The following is a 21,045-nucleotide window of genomic DNA, read 5'->3' as shown; positions in this document are numbered from 1 at the left end:
CTCTACTGGGTATAGGAATTTGTACACGAAGATAGTGTATGATCAATAAAGGATCTACCCCTTCCAGTGAAGGAATAGAATGTTCAAGGCTGATCCACTTATGCTAGTTCAGGAATCTCTGGCCAGAGTGAATGAAATTAGAAAGGAGTTTCTAATTTACATATAACTGAGCATAGTAAATGGGAAAGCAAATGATTAAATTAGATAGGCTTGACACAAGATCCATGCCTTGTATTTAATCAGGACATTGTAGGGTAGAAGGAGTTTATTGTACGGTAACTATTCACTGAATAGGTTCTTGGTATTCTAAACAGTGAATTCATATTATCCGGATAGTCGCGATATGCTGAGAAGTATCCCTCACGATGTAGAATAAATGTGATTAATTAATTAATCATATTTAATAAATTAGAGAATTTATATAAATAATGATAAAATAGTGTTATTATTATTTATTTCTACTACCGGCTTAATATTGAACCTACATGGTCACACCATAAAAAGAGAATGATTTAATGGTGGAGGAATTAATTAATAATGGCTAATAATTATTTATTTGTGAAATAAATAATTAATTGGCAAATTTAATAATTGATTAAATGAGATTTAATTGATTATAAATTAATTAAGAAAAGTTCTTAATATTATTAATTAAGAATTTAATTTTTGGAAATTAAATCAAGAGAGAGAATTATTTCTAAAGTGTTTAGAAAAATGATTAATAAATGGGATAATAATAATAATATTTATGGGAAAATTTCAGCTGAAAATTTTGCCTATAAATATACTATTATAAACCCTATTTTTATTCAAACCCAAAAACCTCAAAATTTTATAAAACATAATTCTCTCCACCACCTCCTCCTCCTTAACGTCGTTTTCTTGGTGGATACCGGTGGAGTGCTTCACGTTTGAGGAGCAGCTGCTAAGGATCTCCGATCGTTGCTTTTGGATCGCATATTAAAGGTTAGTAAACGATCCTTATATTTTTACCACGATTTATATGCTTTTATTTGGATTTTGTATGTGTAAAAGTGCTTTTACATTCTTCCGCTGCGATTAAAATCCAACAAAATCTAGTAGGACATTGTTGAACTTGCTCTTAAGAGCTCATGTCGGAGCTTCTTGATGATGCTCTAACTTATATTTTATTATAAAGTAGTTCAATCACTCACTTTATCTTTTCACTTTGTATTGTACTCCTATTAAATAAAGATATTTTAATATTAAAATATTATTTAAAGAGTGGATATAAAAAGTGTTGTTGGAGGTGATTGCACGTTAAGTTGTTAAGCGTCAATTTTATAATTTATTTTGAATAGTGATTTAAGAGACTTTTGGAGATGCTCTAAGACTTAAAATTAAAAAGTTTCGGTTGATAGGTATGTGCATGCTTACGTATCTCGGAAATTAAAATTATTCAGTTGAACTACAAATTTATGATTTATCGAATAATTTTTTAAAAACGAATAGTTTATTGAGAATCGATTAAATCAGATAAATATTTTTTAACTAATTTTTAAGCGATTTAATAATTATGGTTAGGTGTGCTATAATGCATGGTTGATGGATTGTTGTATATTATCTCCTCCGTCAAAAAATATAATTCTCTTTCACATTTTACGTGTTTTTTAAGGTGTATAAAAGTCATAGTATCTCATACTTTTTTCTAAAATTTCTTTTATTGAATTAAAGTTTATTATGTATACTTTTATTAAAAAATAGAAACTGCGGCACTATCTTTTTATTTACTTTAAAATACGCGTAAAAATTTAAAGGGACCGACTTGTATATTGCAAAAGAGAGAGTATGAGATTCTCGTTTAGACGAAAAAAATAGTTACTTCCTACTTAGAAATGCAAAAAAACCCACCGGGTCCGGTTTTATCCGGAATTTAAAAAGCCCGTTTTTTTAAAACGGATCGGGCTGGGCTTTTTTAAAAATCGGGTCGGGCCAAGCCGGGCTTCCTAAAAAATATAAAGCTCGTTTTAGGCTCGCGGGCCGGGCCGGGTAGGGCCGAACCGGGATTTTTATTTATATTTAAAAAAAATATTTTAAAAATTTGTAACTCGAATTATGAGTAGTTTAAATACCAAAAATAATAATATCTTGATATATCAGATAGAGTAGTTTAGACACCGAAATAAATAATATTTTTTTGCTATAATATATTAATCATACCATAATTAATTCTAATATTATAACATAATATTTTAAAATTCATAAAAAGTATTGTATATTTTCAAATTTTATATAAAAATTTCGGTTTTTTAATCGAGTTTTTCAAAAACCCTGGGTTTATATCTGGGCCGAATCGGTTTTTTATCCGGGCTTTTTTAGATCCGGACTTTTTTAGATCTGGGCTTTTCGGGCTTCGGGCCGGACCGGATTTTTGAGAAAAAGGAGGTGCCAGACTCTTTTCCGGATCAGACTTTTTGGATTTTTTCCGGATAGGATTGAGTTTCGGATTTCGATTTTTTTGAACATCTCAATTCTTACGTTTAACATTATCTTCAGTTTTATTCATTTGCTGAAAAAAATGTTATTTTCAACGCACATGTTTTCTTTTTATTCGGAAAATTAGTGGGTGCATTCTTTTAGCTGCCAATAGAGATGCAAAAAAGGCCCACCGGACCGAGTTTTGACCGGGCCTTAAAAAGCCTGGGTTTTGATCAGGCCGTGTTTTTCGGGCTTTGACTTTGACCGGGTCGGGCCGGGCCGGGCTTTCCGAAAATGTCAGAGCCCGTTTGGGCCCTCGAGGCGGGCCTAACCGGGTTTTTTTTGGGCCGGATCGGATCGGGTCGGGCTTTTTTCTAATTTAAATCAGATCGAGTATTATTAGAGATTCCGAAGAATACATATGTTAGCAACTAGATCATCGTAAAAATGTATTAGTTTATATGGAATATTTTATGAAAATATTACTTCGTTGAAAATATTTAAGTTCGGAAAAAAATAAACATATTTATATAATAATATGTTTTATCATTGTTATGATAACAATGATATCCAAATATATAATGTACTTATTATATCTTCTTTCATTATTTATGCAACAAAATATATAAATAATATTATTAATCACAAATATGTAAATATATATGTGTTTAAAGTATTATATATATTTATAGTAAATGTGAATTTATAAATATATAAAAAAATATATTAGAATAATCAGAATATAACCGGGTTTATTCGGGCTTTTAATCGGGCCGGGTCGGGCCAAGCCCGGACCGGGTTTTGCCTAAAAATATAGGGCCCGTCGAGGCCCGAAGCCCGGACCGGACTGGGCCGGGCTTTGACCGGGCCGGGTTTTGACCGGGCCGGTCTTGACCGGACCGGGCTGGGCTTGGCCGATTATGACCGGATCGGGTCGGGTCAGATTTTCGGGCCCGAACTTTTTAGGCATCTCTAGCTGCCAATCGGAATCATACAAAAATATTATCTCAATAAGTATTTTCTATAGGGTAATCGTCCAGTTTTGCAAGTATTGGGGTGTAGTGTACTCCGGAAAATTATCTTTAACACTCCGTTTGGGATTGCTGTTAAAAATTGCTGTGTTGCTAGAAAAAGTGCTGTGAGAAAAATCAGATGACTGTTTGGTAATATTTTTAATATTTATATGTTTTGATGTAAAAATTTTAAAAATAATGTTTTTGATTAGGTTTAATGTTGAAATCAGCGTATGTTTACCGTAAAAGCTGAAAAACAGTTTTTTGGAAAAACATGGGGGCTTTACTTTCTCTAATAGCAGTTTTTACGCCAAAAACACTTTTCAAAAAAATAGTTTTTGAATTTTAGCAAACACTTTTTTAGCTGTTTTTCGGCAAAAAGAACCGCAACAGCAATCCCAAACACAAAGTTTGACATATTCCTTAGTCATTTTTTCAGTATTTTTTTGTCACTGTCCCAAAATACAGTTAATTTGACTTTTTACGCGTATTTTAAGGTGAATAAAATGATAGATTCATAAATTATTTTTTGATTTTTTTCTAAATAAAAATATAAAGAAAAAAATAGAAAAAAATACGTGAAGTTATGACTTTTATACAATTTAAAAAGAAACTTGTATTTTGGGACGGGAAAGTAATACTATATAAATAAGGATTTCTCTATTGTCGCGCACTAAGCACTAAAGAGCAACTCCAATAGAGTCCTGACATTTTCCTTAAAAATATTATTATAAAAATGAATCCAAGTGTTTTAGAATTTTTAATTGTATGTTAACTCCAACAACATTCCTTATAAATGTATCCTAGTAATATTTTAATATTATTTTTAAACTCAAGTTATGCATTTGATATGGAGAAGGAGAGAGAAATGAATTTTTTATTATTAAAATGAAGATAAGGAATCACTAATGGTTACTTATAAATAAAGTATGAGTGAAGGATGCTAACTTTTTAAGGAAACACTAAAATGCTGTTGGAGCACTATTTTATATTTATACAATATTCCTTAAATTTTAGTTTAGGATCTTAAATAGCTAATTTGTTGGAGTTGTTGTAACATGCCTCCTCACTTTTTATAAGTTGGTTTAATTTTATTACCGAGTATTTCTGTGCATCATTATGAATAATGCAAATAAGCACCTCCTACCTTATTGTATACTCGTGGCTACGCTAAAATAGTTTATTTTATTTGGAATCACATCAAATTAATGACAGAGGTTAAGTTTCAATAATATTATCATATTAAAATTTAAAAATGGCCGGGGCACACAGGCTCGTCTAGTCTCTACTATAATCTGGGAATCTGATAATGACAATATTTAATATCAACGGCAAGTTTAAAGATATTCAAACTCTTGAAAGTATTAAAATGCATCGACAGCTCCACACGACAACAAATACTAATAATGGAGTATTCACGAATGTTATTTATTTTGGGGCCGGCCAACTTGATACAACTCTCTTACCATCCCCACTGGTGCTTGCTCTTATCATTTGACCTTGACAACTTCAATGCATCGCTGTTTTTAGTACTTCAATTATCATTTCAATTCATTGTCACCACTGCATTTAGGAGTATAGGTCTCTTGTCGTGAATGAACTTGTTTATTAGAAGGCAATAGCACATATTACACATGGTTGCTAAGCTGAAGTTTGTTCCTTTTGGCCTTACTGATTCCGTGGCCGGAAGATTAAATGTACGCAGATATTACAATTATTATTAGTATCGAGTTTTGTTCACAGATAACTTGATCATTTGTCCATCCAAATCACACATCTAAGGCTCTTTCCCTCTGTTAGTAACTCAAAAGCTTTGTTGATGTCTTCCAGGCTCACTTGGTGAGTGACAAACTTATCCAGCTCCAGCTCCTGAAGGGTTTCAAAACAAAATAAGAGCACATTCTCGGGCGCCAAGGAAATCTTATCGTTACTAGATTACCTTGTCCATGTAGCGTTTTACCAGCAAGTGAATGTCGGATTTAGGCTTAAGATTTCCAAAGAGGGAGCCCGCAAGAGTTTTTCCATGATGAAGAACTTCATAAGAAGTGAAGCTCAATAATGCCCCTGGCTTGTCCACTCCCACCACAATTGTCTTTCCCCATCCCTGCAGAAACGTTAATAAAATTTTTACGAGACTGCTATCAATTTTAGAGCTACTTTGAATGTTTGTTTTGTTTCGTAAACCCTCTGGACTAGTTTGCGGGATTAGATAATGATTTGAAAGAAAATTACAGGTTGTTAGATTGTAGAAAAATAATTGGAAACAAAACATGAACCTGCTAGTTTGTAACTATAACAGTTTGATAAGCGAGATGGTGTTATGAATGGGATCCTTCTTATAGATTTCACTAGTAAACTAGGCGACATAACTTCAAGTAAAGCACATGGAAGGAAAAAGAGACTCCAACAATGTTTAATAACGATTTGAACTATAACAATGTTTCCTGCTTTCTTATGTGCTTTTCAGTCCATAATTGAGATATGAGGGTGGAGAGAAAATAATACCATTCGACAACAAACATATGCTTCATGCACCAAGGATGCCATACCAACACATTCGAAGCAATAATCTGCACCACCGTCAGTCATCTCCATGATCACCTGCTTAGAAAAAACCCAGTTCTATTGATCTTCATGCTACAAGTTGTTTATAATGGTAAAATAGCATGTTCCGTGAGAGCTCTGCTTTTGACTTCTCTACTGGTTCAATTATTCATTGCAGCATACCTTCAAACCAATTAACTGAATTGTGCATGCACCATGGGAGAAAAGTAGGGGGAAAGCAACATTATGTTGTGCTACCTCAGATATATTATACAGACAAAGTTCTAAAAGTAACATAATTTCAACAAAATTTTCTGATTCTGTGACCAAAAATAATTGGAATCAAGCAACATAACACTGCGGAAGCTCAAATCTGCAGTACGCAGAACAACATCGGTCAACATTCCAAAAGGAACAACTTTAGCTGCAACTGTATATGATCGGCTACAGAACATGTTGTAAAACAAGGCAGGTATTTCATATCTTGAATTACAATGAGCAGCTCTATTTGTTACAAATACAAGTCTTACAGAAGATCAATAATATTATATTCACTGCATGTAAGATATAGACGACATTGACACTTGACAGTAATTGCATTTGTACACTCCTGTTAATAAAAAGCTTAAAGAGATCAATGCAAACTAAATGTGCACAAGTACTGTACCTGGCTCACAGGTTTATCCCCACAGTTCCTGGAATTGACAAAATCAGTGACCCCAAACTTTTTCCCTACGTGAGAATGAAAAAATGCATCAGTATATTTATAACAAAAAAAAAACCAAAGCTGCAGTGCTCTCGGAGATTTCATATGTTCCCATTATAAGCATAATGGTCAAGCAGTAAGTTCTTGTAACATTTCATTACCCACTTCATGCTTCTCCTCATTCACATCCACACCGATAATTCTTTTAGCTCCACGTAATCTTGCTCCCTCTGCAACCTAAACAATCAGTTTTTTAAGTTATAACTTATAATGATCTCCCAGCAATGCCATAACTTAATAATTTGATCTTTCTTAAGCTAGGTATTTGACACTTGATAGAGCATACCGCTAACCCAATAACACCAAGCCCAAATATAGCCACAGTAGACCCTGCTTCAACATCTGCAGTTTTCAAAGCAGCACCTACCCCTGTAGAAAGGATTTCTCTTTAGTTATAAATTTATTATCATTCGAGACATATAGCAAAGCAGCTACCGCAAAAAATAACTTTTGTAATTCTGTCAACGCTAAAAATTCATTCGTAGAAACTGTCAATACCAGTTGATACACCGCAACTGAGAAGGCATGCTCTATCTGGAGGAATTTGCGGGTCAACCTTAACTATGTGAGCAACATCAACCACCGTATACTGACTGAAGCTGGAGATGAATAAGAAATGATATATAGTCTCTCCCTTAAGGTCAGTGAATCTACTAGTCTCCTCTCTATGCATCCAGGGACCAACTTTAAATGGAAGTTTTGAACATATGTTGCTCTTGGGGGACTTGCAAGTATTACATTCTCCACAATCAGGCAAAAAGATCGGAATGACAGTGTCCCCTTCAGTTACATCATGGACATCCTCCCCAATGCTTTCTATTATCCTTTTTGTTAGAAACACCAAAGTAGAGAAAGAGCTTTAGACAGAGACAGCACCAAAACCATGTTACAAACCTCAAAACACTTAAACCAAACAATCTGATGGAAGTATATTTTCAAAATAATAAATTTAAATTTATAACAAAATAAATTTATAAAGCTTTAAGATTTACAATGTATTTGCATCCATCAAGTGCATATTGAGAATCAAGACATACTACAAAAAAGTCCACCATCATTCTGCTACTGCCTACTGTCATACTCTAATTTCTTAATCTTCATATTTTTACCCTGCATATGTATTGACTAAAGCCAATGTTCTAAAGATATAAATTGGCCTAGTTAATTAATTGCGTAAATGCTAGTCATCTTAGTAGGAAAATCTGAAAGCAATTGTTTTTAGAACAGACAGATTCAACAGTAACAAATAACTAGAGAACGAAAAGAAAGTCAACTCAAATGAAAAGTAAATAAAAAGATTAAGTTGTTACCCGTATGATTCGTGTCCAAAAATCCTGGGAAAATATCCAGGAGGGTCCTTCAAAAATAGAAGATGTGGAAAGTGATAAATATTCCACAATAGGATAAAACACAAATTAGAGAAAGAACAAAAATGAGTACATACTTTGAGTTTCCAGAAAGTGACATCGCTGTGGCAAAGAGAGCTGCATATAATTCGAACTCGAACTTCACCACTTTTAGGAGGGGCTACTATTATTTCTTCAATTACTAATGGCTCACCTGCTTTCCGAGCAACCGCAGCTAAACCAACAATAAACAGAAATGTATAGCCACCGTCATGTTTCACTACAAACTATAAATAACGAGTTGCATTGGGACGAACCACCCATTCCTTAATATCAGCAGTTATAGCAGCACAACACAATCACTTGTTTAAATAAAAAAAATCAGCAACTATAAATGTAGTGTACTAGTAGGTTGAGTTGAACTGAGAATTTACGTACCTTTGCAACGAATGGGCCTTCCGGTTGTTTTGGTATCCATGTCTGTACCTGATTTCGAATCGAAGTTGAAATGAACACATTCAAAGACTAAAGTGAAGTCCTAGACGGTTAGTCTGGTCTGTGATGCATAACAATATGACTTTATTTTATCACGTGATTCTCATTCATCGAACCGGTCTTCGCCTCGCCTACTTTGTGTTTGTCTTTTTGTTTACTGTATTATGTTTGGTTTGCTTATATATCATCTCGTAACAACTTCTCAATTCATCTTCTTCTTGATTCATGTAATTTAAATCAGGCTAGATTTCTATGATTAGGTTTAGTAATTTGTAACATTATGTAATTTTACTTTCTCTTTTTTTTTTTAAAAAAGCCAAATTTAATGGAGATTTAAGGAACTAAAACAGGAAAACATTGTTTTCATCTTTTTTAACCAAGAAAAAGTGCTTTCTGACAAAACCAAGACAAACTGCATCTTAAAATATATTTTTGTGAAAAATATTCAACTGGAAGTAACTATTTTTAGAAATTATTTGACTGGCTCAGGTAAAACAATTCTCAAGAAAATATTTCCCGTAAAATTATTTTTCATTATTTTTCTATTACAGTATGAAAAAAATTACAAAATGATGATGTTCTAGAACAAAAACTAGGGTTCTTTGACATTTAATATTAGGGTTTGTGAGTTTCGAATTTAATTGGATGCGCTTGCGGTCATACACTGGTTCTCGCAAGGTGCATACTTATCTATGTGTTGTAGAGAATCAAGTCAAAACGTAGTTTTAGGTTGAGGGGTACAACCCTTCATATAGTGGTGAGTTTAGGGTTAGACTCGTGTTAGGAGACTTGGTGTATAAGTCTCTAACTTAGATGGTAATTAGGACTCCTGTAACGTAAGGGATTCTAGATCCTTCCTTTTATGTCCACGTTGAATGCCAGGTCTGTGGTCTTTCATCCGTATTGGGCCTAGTCTGTGAACAGCTTATGTTCGTGGACCTCGACGACTTCTGCTCATGGGCATTGATGACCTCTGCTCGTGGCCATGACAACCTGGGCCGTTTTTAGTCTTTGGACAAGGATTCCAGGTGTAATTAATGCGATATTCAATGTATTTTTGAGATGTATATTCTATCTATATCATTAGCCCCCCAACTTCCGAGAAGACTACTCAAATTTTCGTGGAAATTATAATGGTTTATTCGTGACTCGGGGCACTTTCGGCCTTTCTCGGGTATCGGCCCTTCATGGGTATCGTCATTTTATCGTAAAGTGTGTAGCGACCTACACGTTTACAACTGATATGGAAAGAAAATGCATCCTAAAGACACATTAAATATCACATTAATTACACTTGAAATTCTTATCCAAAGCCTAATACAGATTAGGCTGGTCTAGGCTCGTAACAGATTAGAGACGACCCAAGCGGTCAAGACCCACTAACAAAGGTCGTCAAGGTCCACAAACATGAGTTGTTTACGGACTAGGCCCAATACGGCTAGAAGAGTAGAGACATGTGTCCAAAACGGACACAAATTCCTAAAAAGAAGGATATGAAATTCCTTCCCTTACATGAGTCCTAATTACCATCTAAGTATGAGACTTGTCCACCAAGTCTCTCAACACAAGCCTACTCCTAAACTCATCTCTATATAAAGGGCTCTAGCCCTCAATCTAGAACTACGTTTTTGGCTTGATTATCTACAATACAGAGATACATAGGCGTCTTGCGAGGACATCTAGTCCCCACCGCGAGATCAACCATTAAAACTCGAAACTCACAAATCCTAGCATTAATTACTAACGCACCCTAGTTTTTATTCCACAACATTTTCCATTATCTGTGGGAAAACAACAACAATCATGGTACTCACTCGGTGAATATAGGGCATCTGTTAATGAAACAATTGAATGATAGGTTGGAAAAGATTGAGGTCAAAGCAGAATCAAAAAGGAAAATAAACAGGTTTGGGAAAGTAGGGATTAACAAACATAACAACTACACACCTGATAAGTATTCACCTAGAAAAATTTGTGTGAAATGTGATAGTGTTAATCATTTATCTACTAATTGCAAGTCTGTTATGAATGCACCTATGTCTTCACCTCTTTCTTTTCCTAACATGCCTATGACACCTATGCATGTTTTGCCTGTTATGCCACTATAGAATTCACTTGCACATTGCTAATATGCGATTTGCACAAAATCCTTATTATGCCACATTTAATATGCCACAAATGTCATATAGCATGCCTATCTGGAATAACATGTTTGCACAACCTGTGCAATATCATTGTTATGCATATGTTTTGTACTTGATGATTTCATAAACAAAACATCTAAGTAGATTTTACTTAGTGAAATAATGTAGCACTCGACGGATAAGAATTATAGTCCCAATGGATAACTCATTATAGTCCCGACGGATGTTGACTTATTATCCATCGAGTGAGTAGCTTATGTAATAATGAGTCAGTAGCACAGTTCTGTATACATCTTTGTATAGATTCTGTAGTAGTCTATAAGTCATGTTGACTTTAACTAGATATGCAGAATAGGTTGATTAATTGTATATAAATGATGTCTTGTAATTCTGCATAAGTGAAATAAAGTCAAGTACCAAAATAGCTACCGACGGATGATTAACAAAGCCATCGACGGATGATCAAATGACTATCAACGGATGTTTAATATAGCAGTCGACAGATGATCAATGGAGCCATCAACGGATGTTCAGAAAGTCGACGGATGATCATATATCCAACGGATGTTCATAAAGTCCAACGGATGATCATATAAAGAATTCAAACAGCAGTTGAACAGTGAAAGCTGAGCACAGCCGTTGAGATGTATACAAATCTACTGTGGAAGCCCATTAACTGGGTAATAAAGGACGAAAAGTAGCAAAGCTTAAGACTGATAGTTTTTATATTTATTCAGTCTTTTTGACTTTGTAATTTTGGTAATATATAAACCAAGAACGTAGCAAATAGAAATAAGAGAGCTGAGATACAAAAACAGAGAAATCTTTGTAAGCAGAATCTTTAGCATTTCCCTGTATTTTCAGTAGTTCAATTTGTAAGCAGCTGTGAGCATTCTTGCACACAGAGTCCTCTCGATATATAATATATATCTCTGGTGAAATTGTTTAAATCCACCAGAAAGTTTTTAAAGACTCTTGTTTTTAATAACTTATGTTTTGATTCAATTAAGTTTCTATTCCGCATTGTGCTAATCAAAACACTTATATCTATATTCGAGTTGAACATTTTTATTTCGAGAAAATGGTTCAAAAATTCCATTCAACCCCCCTTCTGTAATTCTTGCTATATTGTTAAGGGACTAACAATTGGTATCAGAGCAAGCTCTTAATCTACAAAGAGTTTAAAGATCAAAACAATTCAGCAAGATGAACAAGAAAGACGTTGGAGTCAAGATTCCTTTTCTAGATAAAGATAATTACCATCATTGGAAGGTAAAGATGCATCTTCATATGCTTTCTCAAGATGAGGCCTATGTGGACTGCATAGAAAGAGACCCTCATGTTCCAATGAGAGCTGCAACAGGAAACGAGCCATCAGTTCCCAAGCCAAGGCACGAATGGTCTGATCCTGACATTGAACACGTCAGGAAGGATAAAAAGGCCATGAACATTCTGTTCAATGGAGTTGATGCAGACATGTTTGACAACATTATCAACTGCAAAACTGCCAAGGAAGTCTGGGATACTATACAGATAATCTGTGATGGCACTGAGCAAGTTAGAGAAAACAAGATGCAGCTCTTGATTCAGCAATATGAGCATTTTCACAATGAGGAAAGTGAATCACTCACTGACATTTTTAGTAGATTTCAAAAAATACTAAATGCTCTTAAGTTGCATGGAAGAGTCTATCAGACTAAAGACTCTAATCTGAAATTCCTTAGATCTCTTCCAAAGGAATGGAAACCAATGACAGTCTCATTAAGAAACTCACAAGATTATAAAGAGTTTACTTTGGAGAGACTGTATGGCATCCTGAAGACCTATGAGCTTGAGATAGAGCAGGATGAAAGGATGGAGAGAGGAAAGAAGAAAGGAGGATTCATTGCACTAGTTGCTGATTTGGAAAAGGAGAAGGAAATGAAGATGGAAGCTGTTGAGTCAACTTCTAAGGTCTGTGAGAACAAGGGCAAGGGGCTTGCAGTAGAAAGTGAAGATTCATTGAGCCAAGATGACATGGAGGACATTGATGAGCACCTAGCATTTCTTTCCAGGAGATTTTCCAAGCTCAAGTTCAAGAAGAACTTTGGAGCAGCCAAGCCAAATAGAAACATGGTGGATAAGTCAAAATTCAAATGTTTCAAATGTGGCTTGGCAGGGCATTTTGCAAATGAGTATAGAAAGTCAGATTCCAGTAAGAAAAGGTTTGAGTCTGTGGGTTATAAGCAAAAATACTTTGATCTACTCAAATAAAAGGAAAGGGCTTTTATTACACAAGAGAATGGCTGGGCAGCAGATGGTTTGGATGAAGATGAAGATGTCAGCTATGTCAATCTAGCCCTAATGGCCAAGTTTGATGAAACAGAGACAAGTTCCTCAAGTAATCAGGTAATTACTACAAACCTTGCACATTTTTCTAAAGCTGAGTGTAATGATGCCATAAATGACATGTCTACAGAATTATTTTATTTGCGTGTTACACTTAAGTCTCTTACTAAAGAAAATGCTAAAATCAAAGAAAATAATCTGTTTTTAAGTGAGTGGAATAATGTGCTCGAGTCTCAGTTTATTGATTTTGAGAAATTAAGAATTGAGTGTAAGATTGCTAAGGAGGAATTAACTGAGTCCTTGAAAAAGGAAGAGATTTTAAAGAAGCAGCTCGAGCGTGAACAAGATGTGATTAAAGCATGGAAAACATCCAGGGATGTCCATGCTCAAATCACCAAAGTTCAAGGAATTGAGTCTTTTTCTGATGAAGCCTGGAAAAAGAGCAAAGAGAAACTATAACCTAATTTGGTAGATGGTTTGCTAACACATGTAGACTCGATGGATGATGAGGACTATCCGTCGGATAACAAAAAGTGTTATCCGTCGAAAGATGAAAATCCTCATCCGTCGGCTGTGAGCAAGCCCATTAGCAAAGCCAAACTAATCAAGCTAAATGAGAAGTATGGGTCTGTTTCCAAGAACTTTGTTTCAGAAGAGTCAAGTCAAGTTAAGAAAGGGAAAAAGGCTAATGTTGGTCACATGACTGTCAAACAGTTAAGTGACAGACTTGAGAAAATTGAGGTAAAAACAGAGATTAAAAGGAAAAACAATAGGAATGGTAAAGTAGGGATTAACAAACATAATAACTACACACCTGATAAATATGCTCCTAGAAAAATCTGTGTCAAGTGTGGTAGTGTAAATCATTTGTCTGTTAATTGCAAATCTGCCATGCCTACTCCCATGTCTGTTCAGTCTCAATTTCCTAACATGAATGCCATGCCTCCCATGCATGTTAATGCTTCCCATGCCTGTTAATGCTATGCCAACACAGAACATGAATGCACAGTTTGCTAATATGCCATTTGCACCTAATCCATATTATGCTGCATACAGTATGCCTCAAATGCCATTTAGCATGCCTTACTGGAATAACATGTTTACACCAAGCATGCCATTTCCTGTTAGCCATAATATGCATGATAATTCTGTTGCATTGAATGGTTTCAAAGGTTCAACCCAAATGACTAAGGAAGAATCTGAAATTCTAAGTCAAATGAGATAAGACCTAAGAAATAGAAGAAGAAAGCTAACAAGGCAGGACCCAAGGAAACTTGGGTACCAAAATCAACTTGATTTGATTTTGATGTTTGCAGGGAAACAGAAAGAATCTTTGGTACTTGGATAGTGGCTGTTCAAGACACATGACTGGTGATTCTACCCTGCTCACAGAGTTTAAGGAAAGAGCTGGCCCAAGTATTACATTTGGAGATGACAGCAAGGGTTATACTATGGGATATGTGTAACACCCCCAAATCCGGGGTCGGGGATCCGGGTTGTCACGAGTTCCATTTTCCTTAATAACACCTAATTCTTAATAAACAACCATCTACTGCGTACTGTGACCCCATAATATACACACACACCACAAGTTATAGTCTCAGAGATGAATACCGAAAAAATAACACAAGTCATTTTATTCCACAATTATAAGTCATTACACCTCAAAAGGGTTTCTGAATAAATTTACATATTATTTGCCATTATTACAATTCATAAATGTACATAAGTCTGGTATAACAAAAGTTGAAAGCCTAGCCTATTGATAGTTCCTACCTCAGCTACAATGGCATCAACGCCTACAGGAAACTGCAGAACGTTTCCTATCCGCTCACGAATTGGGAACTTGGTCCTGTTCATCATGTCTATCTGTTGTTGTGTGATGAAAGAAGAAAGCAAGGGTGAGCAACAAGCCCACTGAAATAATATGTATAATAATTAACAATATATGAGCATTCTCATAGTACTTATGAAAGTCTTGGTCAAGAAGAAATGAACCAAGTTTGATATCTTAACGCGACGAAGTCGCAAAATATTCAGTATATATACTTATATACTTTTCAAAATCTTTGAAATCCTCTGCCATGTATAATATACACAGAGTTCCGGTTTATAACTGTATAAAAATATCGTTGCAAGGTGATCTTATATATCTAACCTTGTCTCAACGTTTTTCTGAAAATCTTTGTCATGCATAAGATAATCATTAACCAGATATAAGTTGAAAAGATGAAGTTACAAGATACCCCAATATACTTATATCTTTTCCAAATACTACTTGAACTACCACCGTTCAAGTTATAACCAATTTCAAAAGTTCATCACATAGATGGGACTACAAGATAAGACTTGCATAGATTCGATCTTTGAAATATTATTGAATGAAATGAAGTTACGAGATACTTCATTAAGTCCCGATATATATATATATATATATCCATATATATATCTCTCATACATTTCCTGAAAACCTCTGTCATGTAAAGTATGAACAGAGTTGCAATATCCAATGAATTTTGGAAAGAAAAGAATTTTGGCATAAACCTGATATCTTGCTGATCAGGCAAAGATACCAATAAGTAACCTTTCTACTAGTAGATGGATGAATCCCCCACGGGTCATCACCCTGGCCTCATTAGGACCTTGTGCTGGACCGCCACCCGGCCTCTTACGCGTTGATGGGCTGCCACCCAGCCACTTACACTTTGATAGACCGTACCCCGGCCTGTCGCTTATGCCGACTCAATTAGATGGACTTACTTCCCGAACGTTGGGTGAGTAATCAATTCATTTATCAAAACAACAACCTCGTTGCGAATATAAAATACACCACAGAGCCGGATCCCTCAGGTTTTGAGCGAGTATTTAAATCCCCTTTGAAAGGAAGATCTTAAATATAAAAATGAGTTTTGGGATCCGCTCTAACCATTAAAATCATTTTGAAGACTCGAAAACATTTTTTTTGAATGTTTGGAGTAATGCTGATTTAATGAAATAAATCAGTCCCGATATATTAGAAAATATCTGATTATTATTATTTAAATAATATTCCCATAAAGAATAATCTTTATAAAAATAATTGAAGTAGAAGTTTTTAAAACTTATACTTGAAATGAATAATAAATAAACAAAGATATACTTATATGAAAGTACGATCTTTATTTGAATAATCGAAAATAAGTTTGATTATCGAAACATTATTCTTTAATAAAATAAAGAATATTATTTAATAAAAGAAGCGGAGTCATAAGTCCTCGAATGAATATTCAAAATAATATTCATTTAATAAAATAAGCGGAGTCATAAGTCCTCGAATAAATATTCAAAATAATATTCATTTAATAAAATAAGCGGAGTCATAAGTACTCGAATGAATATTCAAAATAATATTCATTAAATAAAATAAAGTTATCGAATAAACCTTATTCGATTAATAGTTGTGAAAACAATATCTATATATATATAAATAAATATATATATATATATATATATTATTGATAAGTGACATTTTATACCACTTAGAACGTCTTAAAATGGCTTAAATTGGTGTCTTGAAATCAAGTATTTTGTGTATTTGATGCGTTTTTCTAGTGTTTATGCATTTCAGGGTATTAGTTGCATTTCGGAGGAGGAATCATCAAGAATAAGCCTTGGCATGTGTTCACCATTGCGAGAGGAAAAGAACGGGCAGATTACGGCGAAGAAACGGAGCAAACCTGGATTTTTTCCAGTAGGGTCCTGCGCGCCCGCGCAGCAATGCTGAGCGGCCGCGCAGCAGCCTTGCGCGCCCGCGCAGAAATGCTGAGCGGCCGCGCAGGGTCGGGGAAAAGGATAAATTATTTTAGACTTCTACTTCTGTTTGGCTTCCAACTTCTATGTAATCTGAGTTTTATGGGACTATTATATAAGTAGATTTGAGACGTTTTCACAGGGAGAAAAAAAGGAGATTATGTTTTAGATTGTGTTTTGCGCAAGAAGCGAAGGAAATAAGGAAGAAGACCGATTTAGCACACCGCAACGAAGAGGAAGCATATATTCTTGTGATTCTTGTTTCGTTGTAACGTTGGATGCTAGTTTTCTTGCTTTGACTTATTTACTCTTGTGACGTACTCTGTTTTAATATAATTAGTTTAGTTTTTATTTTCTTGTGTTGTTTATCATGATTTCATATGAACCCATGATGGCGATAAGTTCTATTATGGGCTAATCGTGATCATGGGGTTGCAACGGATTTATTATGAAATTCTTTAGTTAATTGTTTAATACTTTAGTGTGTGATAATTGCATGATATCTAGTATTGGTTGTGCGTATTCGTCTTATGTGCGTCGCGAACATATAAGATAGGGTGTTAATCTCTTGTGAAGCGACGGTGGATCTTGAGATTTAGAACTTGCCATGCTAGCATAGGTTCATGTACGTTGTGCATGATTAGTGGGTAACTCTAACAGTTTTATTTGCCCTATGTAATCAAAAGGAATAACTTGTGCTTAAATCGTTGTGTTGTCAATTTCTGTAGACATATAGGAACTCAACATAATTGATGACTATTCAACTTCTATCTTAATTGTGGATGTTTGGTAGAATGGTATTAGTACAATGAAAGTTGGCTTTTATCAGTTCCGTGTTATTCGATTAATATCATCACTGTCACATGCTAAAGGTAATAACAATGGCTATAGAAGGAAGTAATAATGAAGTTGTGATCTCATGAGTGTTTTATTATTGATAAATTGAAGTGTTAGTTAAGTGGTTAATTAAGTAGTTAATTACAATTAATATTTAATCAATAATTTTAAGTGTTATCTTAACATTGAGAAGTAATCATACATTGGTGAGTGAGTTTAATTAGACAATAACTTAGTCTGAGTCTCTGAGGGAACGAACTAGAAAGTATTCTATATTACTTGCGAACGCGTATACTTGCGTGAATATTAGTGCATGTTTTCGCCCTAACAAGTTTTTGGCGCCGCTGCCGGGGACTCGGCGTATTTGTTTAGTTTATGTACTTACCATCATTGATCATTAGGACTCAGTGATTAGGACGTAGTAGTTAATTACTCTTTTCGGTTGTGTTTCAGGTACTTTAGCAAGCGTTTATGCAAACTCGTTCTCGTGCTCGCAAGAGGACCTTAGATACAGCTGAGGAGAAAGACGAAGTTCTTGATACTCCGGAGAAGTTAGATTTTGAGGAACTGAGCAGAAAGAACCAGTAAATATGGGAGATCGTATTGTTCAAACTGATCCAGCTCTTATGGATTTTTCTCGGCCTAAAATTGATGACATTCAGTCAAGCATCCTTCATCCGGCTATTCAAGCTAACACCTTTAAAATCAAGCCGGGCACTATTCAGATGGTGCAGAATTCTGTTTCTTTTGGAGGAGCGGCAACTGAAGACCCCAACTGAAGGCTTTTCCCATTCTCATTGAGGGATAAGGCTAAAGACTGGTTACATTCTGAACCAGCTGGGTCCATCACTACGTGGCAAGATCTTGCGCAAAAGTTTCTGGTGAAGTTTTATCCAATGGCAAAGACTGCTGCTATGAGGAATGCTCTTACTCAGTTTGCGCAGCAACCTACAGAATCTATGTGCGAGGCTTGGGAACGCTACAAGGAAATGTTGAGAAAATGTCCACATCATAGAATGCCGGATTGGATGGTAATCACTGGTTTTTATAATGGTTTGGGGGCCCAATCTCGGCCCATGCTCGATGCAGCAGCTGGAGGAGCCTTATGGGCTAAAAGCTATACTGAGGCGTATAATCTTATAGAGACAATGGCTGCAAACGAGCATCAAAACCCAACTCAGAGGATGACGTCAGGCAAGGTCGCAGGTATTCTGGAAGTTGATGCAGCCACCGCTATTGCAGCCCAGCTTCAAGCGCTATCAATGAAGGTTGATTCTTTGGCTACGTATGGAGTTAATCAAATAGCTATGGTTTGTGAGCTTTGTGCAGGTTCTCATGCTACGGATCAGTGTTCTCTTGTCAACGAATCTGTTCAGTATGTGAATAATTATCAGCGACAACAGCAGCCTGTGCCAGCAACCTATCATCCTAACAACAGAAATCATCCAAATTTCAGCTGGGGAAATAATCAGAATGCTATTCAGCCACCATATCAGCAAGGAGTGAGTAAACAGTTTAACCCACCTGGATTCCAGCAACCACAGCAGTATGCTACAAGGTAATCATATCCTCAACAGGGAAGTGCAGTTGCACCTACTAGTGCTAATTTTGAGGAACTTAAGCTGTTGTGCAAGAGTCAGGCGGTTTCTATCAAGACCTTGGAAAATCAAATCGGTCAATTAGCCAATGCAGTGCTCAATCATCAACCTGGCACTCTTCCCAGTGACACGGAAGTACCAGGCAGGAAGGAAGCTAAAGAGCAAGTCAAGGCTATTACCTTAAGGTCTGGAAAAGTAGCTGATGCTGAAAAGGCAAAAGAAGTCGAAGCTGAAGTTAGAGATGAAGAATCTAAGCAAAAGGAGAAAGTGGCGGAACCAAAGAAGACTACTGTTGAACACACTCTGCCTGAGGCTAATACAGGGGAGAAATAGCTCTATCCTCCACCACCTTTTCCTAAGAGATTGCAACAACAAAAGCTGGATAGACAGTTCGGGAAGTTTCTGGAGGTGTTCAAGAAACTTCACATCAATATACCTTTCGCTGAGGCTCTGGAACAAATGCCTAGTTATGCGAAGTTTATGAAGACTATTCTTTCAAGGAAGGTGAAACTGGATGACCTTGAAACCGTTGCTCTCACGGAAGAATGCAGCGCTGTTCTGCAGCAAAAGTTACCACCAAAACTGAAAGATCCAGGAAGCTTCACCATTCCTTGCACCATTGGCAATCTAACTTTTGACAAGTGCCTTTGTGATTTGGGAGCAAGCATTAATCTGATGCCCTTGTCGATCTTTAAAAAGCTGGATCTGCCTGATCCAAAACCCACATACATGTCGCTACAATTGGCGGACCGTTCCATTACTTACCCAAGGGGCATAGTTGAGGATGTGCTCGTCAAGGTGGATAAGCTCTTCTTTCCTGCAGATTTTGTTATTCTGGATTTTGAGGAAGATAAGAAGATTCCCATAATCTTGGGGAGGCCTTTCTTGGCTACTGGCCGTACCTTGATAGATGTGCAAAAAGGGGAACTTACTATGCGGGTCCAAGATCAGGATGTGACCTTCAACGTATTCAAGGAAATGAAATTCCCTACAGAAGATGAGGAGTGTTTAAAAGTGGATGTGATTGATTTCGCAGTTACTTCGGAACTCGATCACATGCTAATGTCTGATGCATTGGAAAAGGCCTTAGTGGGGGATTTTGACATCGATGATGAAGATAGCAACGAGCAATTACAATATCTGAACGCTTCTCCATGGAAGCGAAAGCTCGACATACCATTTGAATCTCTTGGTACTTCTGACCTTAAGAATGCTGAAGGGAAGCTCAAACCATCAATAGAGGAAGCACCTACCTTGGAGCTCAAACCATTACCTGAACACTTGAGGTATGCTTTTTTAGGTGATTCATCTACGTTACCTGTTATTATTTCAGCTGACCTTTCAGGTAGTGAGGAAGACAAGCTCTTAAGGATTTTGAGAGAATTCAAATCGGCTATAGGATGGACCATAGCAGACATCAAGGGGATAAGTCCTTCATATTGTATGCATAAAATTCTGTTAGAGGAAGGTAGTAAGCCAACTGTGGAACAGCAGCGAAGACTGAACCCGATCATGAAGGAGGTGGTGAAGAAAGAAATTCTGAAATGGCTAGATGCAGGCATCATTTATCCTATTTCTGACAGCTCGTGGGTGAGCCCCGTGCAATGTGTACCTAAGAAAGGAGGTATCATTGTGGTCGCAAATGAAAAGAATGAGCTCATCCCTACTCGAACAGTTACAGGATGGAGAGTATGCATGGATTATAGAAAATTGAACAAAGCCACAAGGAAGGATCACTTCCCTCTC

The 21,045-nt window shown here is 36.0% G+C and overlaps 1 protein-coding gene and 1 non-coding gene across 2 annotated transcripts; both read right to left on the bottom strand.

The window, feature by feature from the left end:
- Positions 1–4,730: 4,730 nt before the first annotated feature.
- LOC141720868 (alcohol dehydrogenase-like 7) lies at positions 4,731–8,783 on the bottom strand. Its single transcript, XM_074523519.1, has 10 exons — positions 8,547–8,783; positions 8,207–8,343; positions 8,073–8,119; positions 7,261–7,586; positions 7,049–7,131; positions 6,864–6,939; positions 6,664–6,728; positions 5,958–6,053; positions 5,392–5,556; positions 4,731–5,321 (listed from the first exon to the last, which is right to left on the bottom strand). Exons 1-10 carry the CDS (start codon positions 8,584–8,586, stop codon positions 5,205–5,207), a joined length of 1,152 nt encoding a protein of 383 aa, XP_074379620.1. The 5' UTR covers positions 8,587–8,783; the 3' UTR covers positions 4,731–5,204.
- Positions 8,784–18,612: 9,829 nt separating this feature from the next.
- Positions 18,613–18,719, bottom strand: LOC141722152 (small nucleolar RNA R71). The gene has a single exon (XR_012575180.1). It is a non-coding gene; the product is annotated as a small nucleolar RNA R71 (small nucleolar RNA).
- Between the last annotated feature and the right edge of the window lie 2,326 nt (positions 18,720–21,045).

This window comes from Apium graveolens, chromosome 4 (genome assembly GCF_009905375.1).
Source record: "Apium graveolens cultivar Ventura chromosome 4, ASM990537v1, whole genome shotgun sequence".
In the NCBI taxonomy this organism is placed as follows: Eukaryota; Viridiplantae; Streptophyta; class Magnoliopsida; order Apiales; family Apiaceae; genus Apium; species Apium graveolens.
The sequence above is the reverse complement of the archived record's forward strand: the minus strand, read 5'-3'. Positions and strand labels throughout refer to the sequence as shown.